Source organism: Anguilla anguilla, chromosome 18, assembly GCF_013347855.1.
Source record: "Anguilla anguilla isolate fAngAng1 chromosome 18, fAngAng1.pri, whole genome shotgun sequence".
Lineage (NCBI taxonomy): Eukaryota > Metazoa > Chordata > Actinopteri > Anguilliformes > Anguillidae > Anguilla > Anguilla anguilla.
This window is the reverse complement of record NC_049218.1, coordinates 21,188,688-21,206,248: the sequence shown is the minus strand read 5'-3', so window position 1 is coordinate 21,206,248 and position 17,561 is coordinate 21,188,688. Positions and strand designations below refer to the sequence as shown.

The following is a 17,561-nucleotide window of genomic DNA, read 5'->3' as shown; positions in this document are numbered from 1 at the left end:
GTCTGCTCTGTGGGTTGACTAGAGATGTCACAAGCTTTCAGAGGGGCTGTGGTACACCGTATATCAGTGAGAGGTGTGTCCCTCAGATGATGAGATCTACAGCATATCAGCTAGTCTGTGCGTGTGTGTGTCCGTCAGGTGCTGAGCTATGAAGTGGGCTTCCTGGTCTGCGCAGCCATCGGGATCCTCTACATCGTCCTCATGCCCCTGGTGGGCCTGTTCTTCGCCTGCTGCCGCTGTTGCGGTAATTGTGGGGGCCGCATGTACCAGGAACAGACCAAATCAATCAACTGCCGACGCAGAGGACTTTACTGGGCGTTGCTGGTCATTACCATCATAACACTGTGAGGACCCTAAGGCCTGTTTTATGCTTTGTCGCGTGATCATTCCGACAAGTGTCGCACGACGTTTTGTGCATTTATACTTCTGCAAAGGCCTGTGGGGAGGGTACTGTTGTCTCTATGGTAACGAGACGCCAAACTGTTAATATTTACATCTGTGAAAACATGGCGCCACTGAAATGACTGTGAAATAGGGGAGTTATTTAGCGTTGTCAGTTGTCATATTTTAATATTTTTATTGAAAACATTGTACGATCATTATTTTTATTAAGTAAACTAAACATTTCAAATATTTTACTATGTATCAACCTAGGCTGGACATTCATTAGCCAGTTGTCAAAAGCACTGTGGTACATCTGCACAAGTTCAAGGAGGGGGGCTTTGCTATACCCAAGTCTTGGGGATGCCAGCAATCTAAATCCATTTTCACAGGGTTATTTTGGATGCTGAGGCCACTGTATTTATATCCAAATTGAGCTTAAAGAATTTTAAAATTTAAGTTTTCAGAGTTTGTTTGAAAACAGTTGAATTAAGTGCTTACGCTGACAGCATATTGCCAATTTGGATTTGAAGGGATGTTCTGTGTCCCATTGGTCTTAGCAAGACATGCAGGACTCAGGGAACAGTCGTACGTTTGTGTGTACATTTTCAGTGTGTTATCAGTACTCTTCATGGTTTGTAAATTCAGCGGTCTGGTATTGCCTAGCTACATGTCACTTGACAAAGGAAACACAGTTCCTGTTTCCTCCTTGTGTGTTTTCCCAGGGCAGGGAATATTTGCTTGTTTAGGAGCAACCAATCCCTGGCCTTCAGTGTGCGGTACAGCATGATGCAGTCCGACAGCACTTTAGACAACCTGCAGACCTACCTCGCAGCTGTCCCACAGGTAACCACAAAAATAAATAAAAATCTACTGGGCTACCTAATATGTCTGAGGAAAAGTGACACCTGCACACTGTATTAAATGTCCCCAAACAGGTTCCATTGTGCAGATGTTTCCACCAGCAAATGTGTTCTTGGGTTATAGCAATGTTGTAAGTTATAAGTTCTAGCAATCTGATGGAAACTATTGAGGATGGATGTAATACAGCGTATGGGTATCTAACTCATCAATCCACTTCATACCTTTGTTTTTACTTTACTGGCAATTAATAAGCACTCTTATCCATAGTGATTCACAGTGCTAACACAAGTACAAACATGAGGGATGCAAGTGCAGTAATTCCCTAAAAGGGGAACGTGCCAGTGAGGTCTTGCATTAGTATGCTACCTTCTCCTTACCACCCTAGGTTTTCTCTACAGTGAAATCTAGGAAGTGTATTTTTATGGATCTGCCTGTATAAATATGCTCTCTAAAGACCAGCATATTTTAAAACAAAACCACTGAAACCTAAACCTGCCACTTTATATTTGATAGAAGGGTGAAGTAATTCTGACATGATCTCTTAGAAAACCGCTGGTTTAACGTCAGGAGAAGTGGTCGTGTCACTAACTTGATAAGCTTCTCAGCCAGTCACGTGTCTCAGAAGAGTCAACACCATAAACTGGTGTGTGCCTGGAAGGACCGTGTGTGCTAATATTTGTCCTTAGACAGGGCTCAGCCATTTATCAGAACAAAATGGAGGTTAAAGCCAAGTTGTTTGACACAACAGCCAAATGAGTCTCTCTTTGCTTTCTTCAGGAAGTTGACGTGGTGGTGGATAAGAGCATCCTGACTGTGGATGAGGTTAGGAACAGACTGGATGGTGAGTGGTAGGGGTGTATGTGGAGAACAGTGCTTGTTTGTTTTTGTTTACTATTGAAATTGTATCTATGAACGACAATCAAAATGTTTGAGATGTAGATTGCTTTGCAGGTATCACACAGGTAGAAACCATACAATATTGTTGAGTAACCCATATTATAGACGTATGAGCAAATACATATTTTAGATGCATTTATTTCTCCGTTCTTATTTGTATAGCATAAAGCCAGAAAAAGCCCAAGGTTTCAGCTATAGCCTTTATCAGGGCATAGTGCATTTTCCTTCTTTTCTCAGGTTAATTAAGCTGTGGTACACACACTATGTGCCATAATTGAAGTGGGGAGCACCCCACAGATCAGTCAACATGCCATAATTACTGTACATCTTTCCTTTCTTTTATCTTTGACATTTGTACAGTGACGCCCAATGGGAATTCATAATGCACAAATAATTAAATTTTAAACATGATATTTGTTTTATCTGTTGATGTCTACTCACGTTAACAGAACATAAACACAATCGACTTTCTTATTCTATGAATGTAAGCATGCCACAAACAGTAAGCATGCCTTGACAGGTATAGGACTGAGGCCCATCCATGCAGTGGAAGAGCGCCTTAACAGATAGCAGATCATGTTTCCCATCCACGCACATGAACAGGAGGAGCTTAGATGTAGCCCACTCCTCCCCTTTCCAAAACCGATTAGGAATTTTTTTCCACGTATGCCAAAAGAGCAGAAGTGTGTCCTCTGGCTGGTAGTGTGGATGTGATGTCATTTATTATTTTTTCCACACACGTGACATGTATCATTACCTGGCAACCCGTTCTATGGGAGCTCTGGCATGCCAAAATTAAAATAACAAATGAGCGCATGAAATAGTTAAACCTCAACAGTTGAATTTACATAGGACCACATCAGCTGACAAAAGATCAGATGTAATAGTGAAAACTATTCCATTTATTATTTTATTATTGATATGTAAAGGGATGTGTAAATAAATGCTTCCTCATATTTGTGATGAATTTACCTGTAGCCTGTGTCCCTTGTTCTGCAATGAAACTCAAGCTGAAAGGTCTTTTGTTGTTCTCTTTCTTTAAAAACCACAGTAAAAAAAGAACTGTAGTCCGATTTCCCCCCCCCCCCCCCCTCCCTCCTTTAGATATCGGTCACTTGCTTGGTGAAGACCTCAAAAAAGCCCTGGGGAGTTCCTTGAATCCTGCTCTGGATTCTGTCCGAAATTTTTCCCAAGGTACCTTGCTGCTGTTTACCTTTACATAGCAGGGATGTGTTTTTTTTTTACTTTCACACATACCGTATGGTCATTCTAAAGATTATAAATAATTAAAAAAAACAGCCCCACATGATAAATAACTCTCATTCAGACTGTATACATCAAAATACATCAGCCATTCAGGACTGGAGTTAAGCCTGCAGATACTACAGCCATTCAGGACTGGAGTTAAACCTGCAGATACTACAGCCATTCAGGACTGGAGTTAAACTTGCAGATACCATGACCCTTCAGGACTGGAGTTAAACTAGCAGATTCTGTGTGGCCCTTCAGGATTGGAGACCCCTGCATCACATCAACTCCTTAGCTATTGATAAAAGGAATGATTTGATTCATTTTCTAAGGCTGTTTTTGTTGCTTCAGTGGTGAACCGTACGATCCAGCTCCTGGGCCAGCTGAACTCCACTCAGCAGCAACTTCGTCCGGAGCTGGACGCGCTGGAGGCCAACCTGACTGCCACGAGAGACCGCATCAGCAGAACCCTGAAGCTGCCGGACTGCCAGGGCTGCGAACCCATGCAGCAGGACCTGGCCACGCTGACGCTGGACACCCGCTTCTCAGTGAGTGTGGGCCCACAGCACCCTCATCACTCTCAACCCAAAACATTAGTTATGCTGACGAAAATGCTTTACGGGTTGCTGGGTGGCTCATCCGGTTAAAGGGATAGTTCACATTTTAGGACCAGGCCTGCTGAGCTGCTCATCACAAATAATGGGATAAATTGGGGTCGTTTTGGGCTCAAGCCCTCCAGCCTCGTGTACGCGTAGCTCTCTCTCTCTTAGCCGTTGGCGTTGTTAGCCAAATAACATTGATTTAATGGGGGCTGCGAATTACCCCCTGGGAAAGGTGCATTTTCACAACGGCTCTTTTGTGGGACACCGTGACTTTATGAAATTTTTAGCCTTTGAATCTTTGGTCACAGGATCCTAGTGGGAAGGGAGCAGCCTGATCTCTGTTCCAGCGACTCCTGACTAATGCCTCGACAATGGAGGACAAAGCATAGGGGCTCAAGTTACAGCACTTGAGACCTGTGTCTATGCACCACATTTCAAACACCACTGAGAACGCAGAACAATGGGGGGAGAGCTAGATCTGCAGCCCAGTTTTAAGATACAAAGGTCTGAACAGTTCCTTTCAGGGTGATGTAACAAGTACTCCAGTCCGTCTCCCCACAAACCACACGATCTGTCGTTCTTAGACGCACTGTTGTTTTATTGTGCTCTCACAAAAAGCACGGAACACAAACAAAACAAACCACACACAATTAGGACGGGGATAAACTGAGACGCGCGCGTCTCTCGCTCCAGGCCCCGGTCTCACTGCAGGCAGAGCATAATAAACAATTAGCAATTAATTGTCATTGCACACAATCTGGGGTTGTAACGCCAGCTAAGCCGCTAAGTCTGCAAGCATGCGGCATTTTGACATTTCAGCTAACGAGAGCTGTGGATAGTTAGTGCAATATTGTGTTCATAATAGTTGTCAGAGCACAGTACGATCTTAGCGAAAGGCCCCACACTCTCACTTAGGGATGTCACAAGAACTGAAAATGTTACATTTTAAGGACAAACCGTGGAGAATTGTAACACGTTGTTTTGGATGCTGAATCGCAGCGCTGCAGTTGTGCTGCATTGACTCCTGCAGTCACACGGGCTGCGGAAATGTACGGTCACGGTGTGTGGCGCATGCTTGCTTCTGAGCCTGCATTATGTTGGTCCTCTGCCTTACAGATCCCCCAGCTCAGCGAGCTCCAGTCCGCTGCAGATGCAGTAGAGAAGGCTGATCTGGGGTCTAGACTGAAGGAGGTGAGTCTCTAGTCCTGGAATCCACTTATTGTAGCATCAAGTGGCACTCCAGGGGCATGCCAGCTTAAACACTGGGCAGATTCTCAGAGGGCTCATTGTGGAAAGGTGACATCTTTTTGCCATACACCTCCTCCTTCCTACATCACACAGTTTATGTATGAGTCACTTCCTTCAACTCAGACCAGCATCACTGAGTTACATTGCATTACTGTCATTTGGCAGACACTCTTACCCAGAGAGACTTACAACAAGGAGACAAATGTATAATTTGGGGTTACTGTGATAGCGCTTGCCTGTGGAATGCTACATCTTTGGAACACAGGACATTTCAAAATTTGCATTTTACAGTAATTCACTTGCGTTATGATAAAAACAACTATTTTGTCACAATATGCCAACTCACAATAAATGACAGTAAAATTTTATGACACTTGAATGAGAGAAGTGGGATAAAATCATGGGATTATCAGGATATAAATAATGTTTTGACATTATGATCAAAACAAATGTTTGCCATACAGACTCATAAGATAAAAATAAAAAAAACTTTTTAAAGAGCATTTTAAAAAAAAATTGCTCATGTTGAGCAAGCTAGCTCGAGCGTGACATCTCATTTTTTGATGTTTCGTTCAAATTAAGCCCTTTCTTTTTGAATCTTGTAATGCTACTAATGGCTGGGTAAACATTATGATCAATAGACAACACAAATGTCAGACACCGAAAGACGATTGGCTCGAAGAAATAGAAGTAATTACTTTGATGAGGTTCAAGTCTAGATCATTGTCCATTGTAATCTTAAAAATAACGGACCTTGCAATATTTATGTTTATAGAAGAGATAATTTTTTCTGCATAAAAAACTCTGAATCCTGTGTTAACATAACTACTGGGTTAAGAGCAACAGCAGCTCTAGGGGTAGGAGGTAAATACTCAGTAGAAAGATGAGCAACCTTTATGACATAAGAAATACGAGCATTCAAAAATGTATTTGAAAGAATACCCATCACTCCCTGGAATAAACAATGGCATTGTTATTATATTCCGCTAACAATGTACCACATATGATTACAGGTATATATGATTGTGCTGACAGAGAACTGTAATATGGTGATTTGTGGGTTTGAGTGGGTCTTAATTCTTTCCCAGGGAGAAGAGTTATTGGACAGCCTTCCTGAGAGGGTGACAAATAAGACTAAAGACACAGTGCAGAGTGAGTGTTGAGCACGGATACTGCAGATGTGCATGGGGTGGCTGCCTCCCAGCCTGCCCTGGGGTCACAAGATTTGTCTCTCAGAAAATCTAATCCAAAACCTAGCAAATACCTCTTTTTTTTAAATGCATGGCATATGTATTATTACAGCTACAATTATTACCACAACACCTGGTTCCGACTGAAGTACCAATGCTGAACCTCAGTTGGAACTGGTGATAAGGTCAGACGGGACCAAAATTGAGCTTTCTGGCCATGCGCACTAGTGATGGGTTTGAAAAGGAAAGGATGCTTACTTGATGATGTTGAAATGATGTTATACCTATGGTGACATGTGGTGACATCACCATAGGTATAGTCCCATAGTGACACATGAATTTTGGTTATATTAACAAATGGTAGAATTCCTGTTTCATTGCATTTGCCAGAAGTGGCAGTTTGAGTCTGTTTATGTGTGAAAATGTCCTTGGGCTTCAGTGACAAACAAGACAGTATCATTTCAAACAGTATGATTGCAATACAAAATGTCCTTTCACTGCACTGAGACACTGCTGTGCCATTGTATGCTGCGCTTCAGTGCTAACACCCTCCTTCTGTTTGTGTAGAGGTCAAACAGCAGCTTGCAGAAATTGATACACAGATTTCCCAGCTGTCTAAAGACGTCCCGCTTGATGCTCTGGCTGACGTGTCCACCAAACTCGAGGACGTGCGAGGATACATCCACAAATATTCACCTGAGGTGAAGATGGCAGAAAGAAATGGGTAACTAACAGCTTCTACCAGAGATCACATTCTAATCTTCTGTCTCACTCAGAGAGAGTTCCCTGGATATACCAGCAAGTAAATGAGAGCAGGGACACCACCATAGGTCTTTTTATGCTGAGAGGGCCATCTAGTGGTGGGAAATCATATAAACACCATTATCTCTGATTAAACCTTTTTTGTGCATGCATTGCATGTGTAACCTGGCTATGAAAATACCGCTATATAAAGATTTTTTTTTTAGGAAGTGTACCAGGGTATGAAAAAAGATTGTGATATTTTATAATCAATTGTTTCAGATATCCCACTATTTGAAACTATGTTGCTTTCCATATCACTAGGATACACCCTATTTAATAAGATGATTTTAAATAGGAACTTTGCTGATTCAGGAGGTACTGAGTTTCAGATCCTAAACTTTTCTGGGGCCTGTAGTTTTTGGCTTTTTTGCTGAACATTCTCTCTTGCCCTCAGCTGTCAAAGAGTGCAAAAATCACTTGACGGGTGTGCTTATGAAAACCCCAACACATTACAATAGGACAAATCAGAAAAAGTTGCACACTTGCCAGTTGACTGCTGAAATGAGAAATGACTTCTCCACTTAAGCCCTCCATTCCTGGGTGACTATGCCTGGTGCCTTTCGATTGGTCTGATTATCTGTTGTTGTCTGTTTGCCCAGCTGGATTGTGGGCCTGATTCTGAGCTGCCTGGTTCTGCTGGTGGTGCTGTGCAATGTCCTTGGCCTCCTGCTGGGCCCAATAGGCTTGAAGCCCAAAGCGGACCCCACCCACAGATCTAGCACTGCCCACTGTGGAGGAACCTTCCTAATGGCGTAAGTACGACTGTGACAAAGCTAATGCTTCAGACACCCGAAGGGTAACCACTCCTTAATTTGTTTAGCTGTGTATACATCATGAAATATGGGGACATCCTAAGGGAACAATGTTTGCTCCACAAAGTCTTTCCAAAATATCATATTCCTTGGCTTTTAAATGCCCATGTAGAGAAATCTTTGGACCTAATGACTTCCATGAGAAGGTATACACTATGACACATTTTTAAGTAAAAATGCTTAAACACTAACATTAAAAACAAAAAAATCTATGATAAGTAGCTTGAAACAAGCTAATAAGTTATTATCTTTGGATCTCATCTGAAACTTCAAGCCTTTACTGTATTCCTTTTTAAGGCATCAGGACAAGAAACTGTTTCAAATATATAAAGTGTACAGACCATACTTTATATAGAGATCAAACGTTTAGGACTAGTCAGTAATATTATATAAATATCCAGCAAATTACTGTTTCAGGAATAGAAAAGGCATATTGGTAATGAAAGTCAATGTTTGGGTAATGAAACCCACACAATCAAGATAAAACATTACCTGCTTAACTTGTCTATTTAAAATATATTTGCACATTGGAAAGAGGTACTCAAGAAAGGCATCGTTCAGTCTAAGGTGTTCTTTCAGTGCAGGGTAGTGTAAAAGGTAAATATTAGTGCACACTGAGCAAACAGTTTTGATCTTATGAAAGGAAGAAACACAAAAGAAAGAAATATAGAGAACCAACCTAATGATAAAAAATAAGTTCATTGCTATATATCAGTCTTAACTTGGTCTAATTTACTCTGTTTGTAGGGGTGTGGGGTTCAGTTTCCTGTTCTCTGTTTGTAGGGGTGTGGGGTTGGTTCAGTTTCCTGTTCTCTGTTTGTAGGGGTGTGGGGTTGGTTCAGTTTCCTGTTCTCTGTTTGTAGGGGTGTGGGGTTGGTTCAGTTTCCTGTTCTCTGTTTGTAGGGGTGTGGGGTTCAGTTTCCAGTTCTCTGTTTGTAGGGGTGTGGGGTTCAGTTTCCTGTTCTCTGTTTGTAGGGGTGTGGGGTTCAGTTTCCTGTTCTCTGTTTGTAGGGGTGTGGGGTTCAGTTTCCTGTTCTCTGTTTGTAGGGGTGTGGGGTTGGTTCAGTTTCCTGTTCTCTGTTTGTAGGGGTGTGGGGTTCAGTTTCCTGTTCTCTGTTTGTAGGGGTGTGGGGTTCAGTTTCCTGTTCTCTGTTTGTAGGGGTGTGGGGCTCAGTTTCCTGTTCTCTGTTTGTAGTGGTGTGGGGTTGGTTCAGTTTTCTGTTCTCTGTTTGTAGGGGCGTGGGGTTGGTTCAGTTTCCTGTTCTCTGTTTGTAGGGGCGTGGGGCTCAGTTTCCTGTTCTCTGTTTGTAGGGGTGTGGGGTTGGTTCAGTTTCCTGTTCTCTGTTTGTAGGGGTGTGGGGTTCAGTTTCCTGTTCTCTGTTTGTAGGGGTGTGGGGCTCAGTTTCCTGTTCTCTGTTTGTAGGGGTGTGGGGTTGGTTCAGTTTTCTGTTCTCTGTTTGTAGGGGCGTGGGGTTGGTTCAGTTTCCTGTTCTCTGTTTGTAGGGGCGTGGGGCTCAGTTTCCTGTTCTCTGTTTGTAGGGGTGTGGGGTTGGTTCAGTTTCCTGTTCTCTGTTTGTAGGGGTGTGGGGTTGGTTCAGTTTCCTGTTCTCTGTTTGTAGGGGTGTGGGGTTGGTTCAGTTTGCTGTTCTCTGTTTGTAGGGGTGTGGGGCTCAGTTTTCTGTTCTCTGTTTGTAGGGGTGTGGGGTTCAGTTTCCTGTTCTCTGTTTGTAGGGGCGTGGGGTTCAGTTTCCTGTTCTCTGTTTGTAGGGGTGTGGGGTTGGTTCAGTTTCCTGTTCTCTGTTTGTAGGGGTGTGGGGTTGGTTCAGTTTCCTGTTCTCTGTTTGTAGGGGTGTGGGGCTCAGTTTTCTGTTCTCTGTTTGTAGGGGTGTGGGGTTCAGTTTCCTGTTCTCTGTTTGTAGGGGCGTGGGGTTCAGTTTCCTGTTCTCTGTTTGTAGGGGTGTGGGGTTGGTTCAGTTTCCTGTTCTCTGTTTGTAGGGGTGTGGGGTTGGTTCAGTTTCCTGTTCTCTGTTTGTAGGGGCGTGGGGCTCAGTTTCCTGTTCTCTGTTTGTAGGGGTGTGGGGTTGGTTCAGTTTCCTGTTCTCTGTTTGTAGGGGCGTGGGGTTCAGTTTCCTGTTCTCTGTTTGTAGGGGTGTGGGGCTCAGTTTTTTGTTCTCTGTTTGTAGGGGTGTGGGGTTCAGTTTCCTGTTCTCTGTTTGTAGGGGCGTGGGGTTCAGTTTCCTGTTCTCTGTTTGTAGGGGTGTGGGGTTGGTTCAGTTTCCTGTTCTCTGTTTGTAGGGGTGTGGGGTTGGTTCAGTTTCCTGCTCTCTGTTTGTAGGGGTGTGGGGTTCAGTTTCCTGTTCTCTGTTTGTAGGGGTGTGGGGCTCAGTTTCCTGTTCTCTGTTTGTAGGGGTGTGGGGTTGGTTCAGTTTCCTGTTCTCTGTTCGTAGGGGTGTGGGGTTGGTTCAGTTTCCTGTTCTCTGTTTGTAGGGGTGTGGGGTTGGTTCAGTTTCCTGTTCTCTGTTTGTAGGGGTGTGGGGTTCAGTTTCCTGTTCTCTGTTTGTAGGGGCGTGGGGTTCAGTTTCCTGTTCTCCTGGCTCTTTATGATCGTGGTGCTGGTGCTCTTCCTGCTTGGGGGGAACGCGTACACAGTGGTGTGTAAACCATGGCACAATCAGCAGCTCCTCCAGGTAAGGTCACACATACAATAAGAATGGCATACAAATTTGAGTACTTTTTTTGCCGAAAAGTGAGCAAAAAAAAAGAAAAGAAAAAGTTAAAAAGCTGATCCTCTGTAAAAAAAAAATATATATGGATTAAGATTTCTGGCAACCCCAAGACATCTGTCTGTGTGTCTGTGTGCTTGTGCATCTATTTCTCTCATATTGCCTGTGCTTCTGTGAATCTGTGTGTCTGTGTGTCTGTGACTCTGTGTGTCTGCTTTCATCTAGATCCTCGATACTCCAGGACTCATACCAGGGTTCCAGCTCTCGGGGGCTCTGGGCCTGAAGACTAATTTGACAATCGCTGAAGTCTATGAGTAAGACACAGCACACACGGTTAAATAACATACAAACAGAGAGAATAAAGATTAACTGAGCTGTGAGATGCTGAACTCCATTAAAGGGCATCTAGGCTGATCCTCTGAGGAATTAAAACACAGGGAAACTGTTTGGTTGGATGTAATTAAGCATTTATAAGTAGTTAATTTTGAAATAATGACTAATTGTCTTTCCAGTCCAATTAAAGTTTAATTAAACTATAATTTTTTTGGATAACTGTATGATAAACCAAATGCCAAATGCCTGTAATGTAAACCAGTGGTGTTTTAGCAGACCGCTCTTGGTGCCCTTTAAGCTCAATGCAGCATAAATCAGTGTGAGTAGTTCCGCATTAAAGCTGGGCATGTGGTTTTGCTATAAGTCCCAAAGTGACCCATTTCCTCTTCCTGCTTCCTGTTCTGTGTTCCCAGTGACTGCCGACAGAACAGTCCCCTGTGGACCACACTGAGCCTGGAGGAGATTATCAACCTGAACGACTTTCTCAATGTGTCCAAGGTACATTAAGAGTGTGTAGGCCGTCACCTGTGTGCCACACAAATTTAACTAGCATAAAAACCTGTCTAGAGTCTCCCCAGGTGTTCTCATGTCATACCCCTCATCATCTCCCTTCACTGGCTACCTGTTACAGCTCATCAAGTTTAGAACCTTGGCACTAGCCTACAGAGCACTGAACGTTACTGTTTCGGCATACCTCCACTCAAACTTCTACCCCTTACATCTTAGCCAGGTCACCTCCCTGTGTAGGTACTTCTCCCTGTCATGCAGGGCCCAACAGTGGTGGAACACACTTCCTACGGGTGTCAGGACTGCAGATTCATTGGAGTGACCACTTAAGACTGCATCTGGACATGCTGGTCTGCTTGGATGGTTATGTTAATTAAAATAATTCTGGGTGGTCACGTGCTGGTGATATACCGGTGTCACTGCTCATCAGTGCTGGGCAGGACATGTGACCGGAGTACTGAGGCCCTTGTGCCTGTGTCTGCTCCTCAGTACACGGCGGAGATCCAGCAACTATTCCAGCAGAATGAAATCACCCTGCCCGCCATCACCCTCCTGAGCCCTGAAACCCAGGCACAGCTGCGGAGCTTCTCCAGCAGGGCCGGCAGCATGGACTTCAGCCACGCCAAGCAGCAGGTCAGCTCGCCTGTCTCAATATCTATCTGTCCTCCGCCTCAAAGTTTCTGTTTGTCATCTGTTTCTGTCTTTCTGTCTTTGTCAGCCTGCCCGTTTGTCCGTCTGTACCTGTCTCCCTATTTCTGTTTCTGACTTCCTGTCTGCCTGTCTTGAGCCTTGATCGCATTGACACAATGCGATGCCTTACGGACGTCATTCATTTTCATTGGAGTTCATGACACGCTCTGGTTGCGCAGTCTGATTGTGGTCTCCCGTGGTCTTTTACTATGATTTTTCATTGACCATAGCTTATTAGCATTAAATTGACTGAGCTACTTCATTTTAAACAGGGTATTTAGTATTCTAAGTGTAAAAAACAGTAACTGTGGTTGATAACAAATATTTTAAAATATAATTTATAAAGTTTGTAATCAGGAGGTAGTTGGAGCAAGATGCGGTCAGTAATTACAAAGAGCGCTTTATTTTTTGTTTTTCAGTATATTCTCAGATGAATTGGAACAAATATACAGCACTGCACTGGTTCTTAATGATCAAGACAAACATATTGTGCTGTGCCATTTGGTTTTACACTGATGTATATGGGCTTTTCATTTTTCAGCTTAACAACATCACCAGGACAAATCTGAACTCCACTGCTGACAAATTGGATAGTTTTGCTGCAAACCAGGTGAGTGGCCCTTTCTCTCTGCTATCCCGGACCATTGTGCTGTCAATTACATTTTTTGGTTGTGTGGTCTTGCCAAATATTGTAGATTTGTGGGTGGATTTTCATTTTATTGTTAATAAAGAAATTTAAAAGTGAATTTCTCTCTCACATACTCTCTCTCTCTCTCTCTCTCTCTCTATCTCTTCTTTCTCTTCTTTCTCTCCATCCTCAGAGCAGCACCACTGTACGGGGGCAGCTGCAGCAAGAAGCTGCTGAGATCCGGAGCATCCAGGGCCAGTTTGAGCGCTCCGTCCTGCCTAGAGTGGTGCGCCTTCCTCTGCTTTATGGGATGTGGTCTGGCTGCCTAGCTGCAGCAGAGCCCCCTGATGGTAGCATTTGGAATTGACATCCAGTGAAAGTGCACAGTTGGGTGTACAAATCCTGTGAAAATGTATAATTCCCATGAGAAGGCCAACTCCCTTTCAGCAAAAAAACATTCACTACATGTTAAAATATGAATATGTGTGTTTTTGTAAGAGCAAGGGTGTCCTAAAATGACGCAAGTGTGATTTCTGTCTTTAAAGGCAAATCTTTTTTTGTTGAGCATTCATGGTTTGGAGTGCATATACTCTGTCTTGACTTTGATTTTGTGGCTATTTATCATAGGTGTACGGTATGCAAAATGTTATCACTCCTATAATCTATTGAGTGGTAAATGTGGCAGGAGTAAGGACGGTCATATGCATCACTGAATAGCAAAGCCCGGTAGAATGCAAACACTACAGAAACTTACCCTGAGCCGGAGATGAACGAGACCGTGCTTACACAGTGACTTTTGCCTTTTCAGAGGGATCTCAACACTACTGTCCTGCTTCTCGAAGCCAAAGCCTCAGAAGTGAATGTAAGTGCCGTCATTCAGAGTCCGCAAAACACTCATTTACTCAATGGTTATTCTGCCAATCATTAATACTGCCATCCCGTGCCGCGTCTCTGTGTTCAGTACTGTTCACGCAGTGTGAGCGGTGTTCAGGATGGTCGGGAAAGCTGGCCACTGTGCTGGGACTTAATGTGACATCACAGTGTATGCGATTCGCCCACTGATGTGGAGAAATAACTCGCCTCGTCGTGCCTCCTTGTCCTTCTTTCCCCTTCAATCCATTTTCTAGAAAACTGTGGGTGTTGTGCTGAGTACAGTAAATGCTGCCCAGGACTTCTTGGACAGAAATTCTTCACAAGTTGTGAAATCGGTGAGTAATACTGCTGAATAACTCTCTCAGGACAACCAGTGTAATCAAGTAGAAAAATGCCCTGAAATTATTATTTTTTTTAAACAAAAAAAAAAACATGCCAGCAGGCACAATAGGTCTCAGATGCCTATCAATGTTCAGCTTTCCCAGTTGTTATAGTTTGTGTGTAATGTGGGCAAAGCAAGTAACCATATTGACAATTACAGATTGTCAGGTACAATTACAGGTCTTTCAGCTTTAATGAAAATTCTGTAAATTCCCTCCCCATTGTAAAACAATGGCACCTTTACCACCCTAATAGGATGCAGATTTTGACTGCATTAATCAATGCTGTTACTCGCACCCTGTGATGTAACAGCAAGAGGAGGAGAGGTGTTACTAAACAAACCCACACAGACATCACATGCTGTTTGCATTTCAATTATTCATTTACAATCCATAACATCATCAAAATTAATAGGTATTATTTTGTAGTTCAAACTCCTGTGTTTTGCTGAACAATGCTGTATGTAGACCTACCATTGGTAAACAAGTATGCGTATCTTTATTCCTGTTACCACATTTTGGACCTGCACTCATAAACACATTTCGACACTGCTACCATAATTAAAGGAAAGTTCAGTCATACCATATTACATATTCATACACATATTCCAAGAGATTCAGAATGCTCCTACCATTTTGCTTGAAAAGGGCACATGTGATGTCACAGTATTAAGTGTTTATTTTCCCTATTCCCTTTCCAAGGTAACGCAAGCGTTCCTGGATTGCCAGATAGGATACATCACAGCATTTGCTGACTGGGCAAATAAAACGGTATGAACGTCTACCATTGAATTTACTGGTCACTGCAAATTACATCAAAATGGAAAGTACCCGTTGGATTGTACGTAATCAGTGACATACTTTAATAGATAAGCTGTAAGGCAGGTCTAACCTTTAATTTTAGGCATATGCTAATCTGTTGTTTCTTTAGCTTGATGGTAAAAGGGTTACTCAGTGTTACTCCTGTGATGTCCTTGTTCTTACAGTTGACATGTCTTTGCACTTTATGAATAATGTCACAATGGCAATGTACAGAGGATTATTAATAAATAATATCAAACAATAAATAAACCCATTATGAGGTGAAGAATGATACAGTTTTCTTTGTTCTATGATTCATGCCTGCATCTGGGATGTGTTTGTTTCTTATTTTTCCTTATTTATCAGGAAACACTGATTTTCAGGAAATACTGGGTGTCAACCAGATGCAGAGGATTTGAGTTTTTTTATGGGTGCACACAATGGTCTGAAACTCAATCTTACCTGATTAAGCAGAAGAAATCAGATCCTGCGTTTCCAGTTGTTGAGGATGCGTTTAACAGGGTGGTTTTTCTGGCCTGTTGCAGATCACAGGGCAGCTGGGGCGCTGTGGGCCGCTGGCAGGGGCTGTAGACGCTGCGGAGGTGATGGTCTGCTCATACCTGGCCGAGTCTTTGGTGAGACCGTCACTCTGAGCATGTGCAGTGTATATCCTCACAAGTAACATTTCTGGCTCCAGGAAACTTGTTCTTTACCGAGGGCCTGGTTTTGTCTTAATTGTTCGTTGTACCCCCACTACCCCAAGCTCTGACTTTAACTGCTTCTGCCATCGTTTGCATTTTCCGATTGCGCTATTAACTGGCTGAGGTGTGTCTTGTCTGCCCCTCCCCCCTCTAGAACGCCTTCTGGTTCAGTCTGGGCTGGTGCATGATCTTTCTCATCCCCAGCATCATCCTTTCCGTCAAACTGGCCAAATTCTACAGGAGAATGACGTACACGGATGCTTTTGAGTGAGTGCCAAGGGCCTCGTGGCTGCTTGGTGTCTGATAATCTGTGCCCATAAGCCTCTGCCCGTGTCTGTGCCTGTGCTCACTCACCTCTGCCTCTGTCCCAGGAACCACATACTGATGAACCACATCCCACAAGCGTCCATGAAGCCGTACTGAGAGGCAGGGGAAGGAGTATTCTACGAGCCCCCTCACAACTCGCTCATTCGTTCATATATCACTATTCATGAAGCCTGAAGGACGGAGGACTTCCCCTGACACGTAGACTGCGCAGGCGTGTTAAACGGGCAATGGCAGGGAAACTGCGATGCCCAAGGCCCTGAGGAAAGCGTTCAGGTCACGTTCGAGTTTGTGAATGTGCGAGTGCTGTCAGATGAGGCCTACCTTAGCCTTTGAAAGGTTCTGGCTGGTCGTTGCAGTCACACATTTCATTTATTTTGTGTACAGTGAGAACATTAAAAAAAGTATTTTTTTACTATTGTTAAATGTGCTCTCTAACTTGATTTGTTATTATCCTAAATTATTTGCTTTGATGATTCTGAGAAAATGTTTGTACCATTGCTTTCAATTAATGAGTATTTTTAACTAGTCTTTTTCAAAGGTCCGTCATACACATAATGTATATATGGTAATTTTAGACAGCTGTGCCAAATTTGTAATAAAAATACAACTGCGTTATTTTCCATGCTTTTTGAAACCAACTTTTATCTCTTATTTGGAATTTCCCTGTATCTTCAAGGATACAAGCAAGTTTCACATAGGAGATAAAGGACATTACAGAAACTGTGTGTCCAAACTCACCTTCAGCAGCTAAGGAAATTGCTGACCCTAACTTGACGCATTTGCTGTCTTCTGTCCGTCAGGGATGGTCAGAGGTGAGGATTAACTCAGGGCTGTATTTTCGCTCCAATATTTGGAGCACAATTCCCTTTGATGTTTTTATTTTATTGAAAGAAAGTGTTAAATTTACTGCCTTTTTAAACACGTGACAGGTGAAATATTGTAATTGACATTAATTGTGTTCGCTCTGGTTGAGAAAAGAGGCATAGGCCCACTCGCCTGCAGGATATGCTGTGTGTTTCTTGCGTGCGTGTGCATGTTACTGCCTAGCAACAGTTTGGCAGGATCCATGTGCCTTACAACAGTCAAACAGAAATTAGGCTAGTTGCAGTATGCTTAGCCATTGGCATGTGGTTAGCTAGTTGCAGTCATACCAATGGGAAGGGGGTATGCAAGAAAACACAGCAAATAATGTAAGCACGATCCTGTGCTCTGTTCTGACACGGAATGGATGGACATTTTTCTACATAGTCTCCCCATTTTGCGGGAACAAAAGTAATTGGACAATGGGCTGCTCGGCTGTTTCTTGGCCAGCTGTGTGTTGTTGCTTCATTAGTTCATGCAAAAAGGTCTATAGTTGATACTAAGTGTGGAATTTATGTTTCAAGTCTATTGTCTCTCAGCATGAGGACCAAAGGAGAGTCACTGCCAGTACAATAGGCCACCATGGGGTGGAGAAATAGGAATAAATAGTCATAGCCAAAACATTGGATGTGTCAAAATCAATTCTGTAACTTGATAACTTTTTTCATAAAATAAATGAAATAATGATTTT

At 43.1% G+C, this 17,561-nt stretch overlaps 1 protein-coding gene across 2 annotated transcripts in view; it reads left to right on the top strand.

Annotated features, from left to right (window-relative positions):
- prom2 (prominin 2) overlaps nt 1–17,561 on the top strand; it is a 28,573-nt gene extending 11,012 nt beyond the window's left edge. The window contains exons 4-24 of one of the 2 annotated variants that reach the window (XM_035400978.1): nt 139–344; nt 1,107–1,227; nt 2,023–2,086; nt 3,247–3,336; nt 3,742–3,938; nt 5,109–5,183; nt 6,329–6,392; nt 6,998–7,154; nt 7,834–7,986; nt 10,610–10,733; nt 10,995–11,083; nt 11,516–11,600; nt 12,099–12,242; nt 12,841–12,909; nt 13,121–13,213; nt 13,736–13,789; nt 14,055–14,135; nt 14,883–14,951; nt 15,527–15,616; nt 15,837–15,949; nt 16,054–17,561. In XM_035400978.1, coding sequence (XP_035256869.1) covers nt 139–344; nt 1,107–1,227; nt 2,023–2,086; nt 3,247–3,336; nt 3,742–3,938; nt 5,109–5,183; nt 6,329–6,392; nt 6,998–7,154; nt 7,834–7,986; nt 10,610–10,733; nt 10,995–11,083; nt 11,516–11,600; nt 12,099–12,242; nt 12,841–12,909; nt 13,121–13,213; nt 13,736–13,789; nt 14,055–14,135; nt 14,883–14,951; nt 15,527–15,616; nt 15,837–15,949; nt 16,054–16,105 — 2,190 coding nt within the window. In that variant the 3' untranslated portion in view covers nt 16,106–17,561. The remainder of the gene's footprint in view (nt 1–138; nt 345–1,106; nt 1,228–2,022; nt 2,087–3,246; nt 3,337–3,741; nt 3,939–5,108; nt 5,184–6,328; nt 6,393–6,997; nt 7,155–7,833; nt 7,987–10,609; nt 10,734–10,994; nt 11,084–11,515; nt 11,601–12,098; nt 12,243–12,840; nt 12,910–13,120; nt 13,214–13,735; nt 13,790–14,054; nt 14,136–14,882; nt 14,952–15,526; nt 15,617–15,836; nt 15,950–16,053) is intronic. The other variant, XM_035400979.1, reaches the window with a different exon arrangement.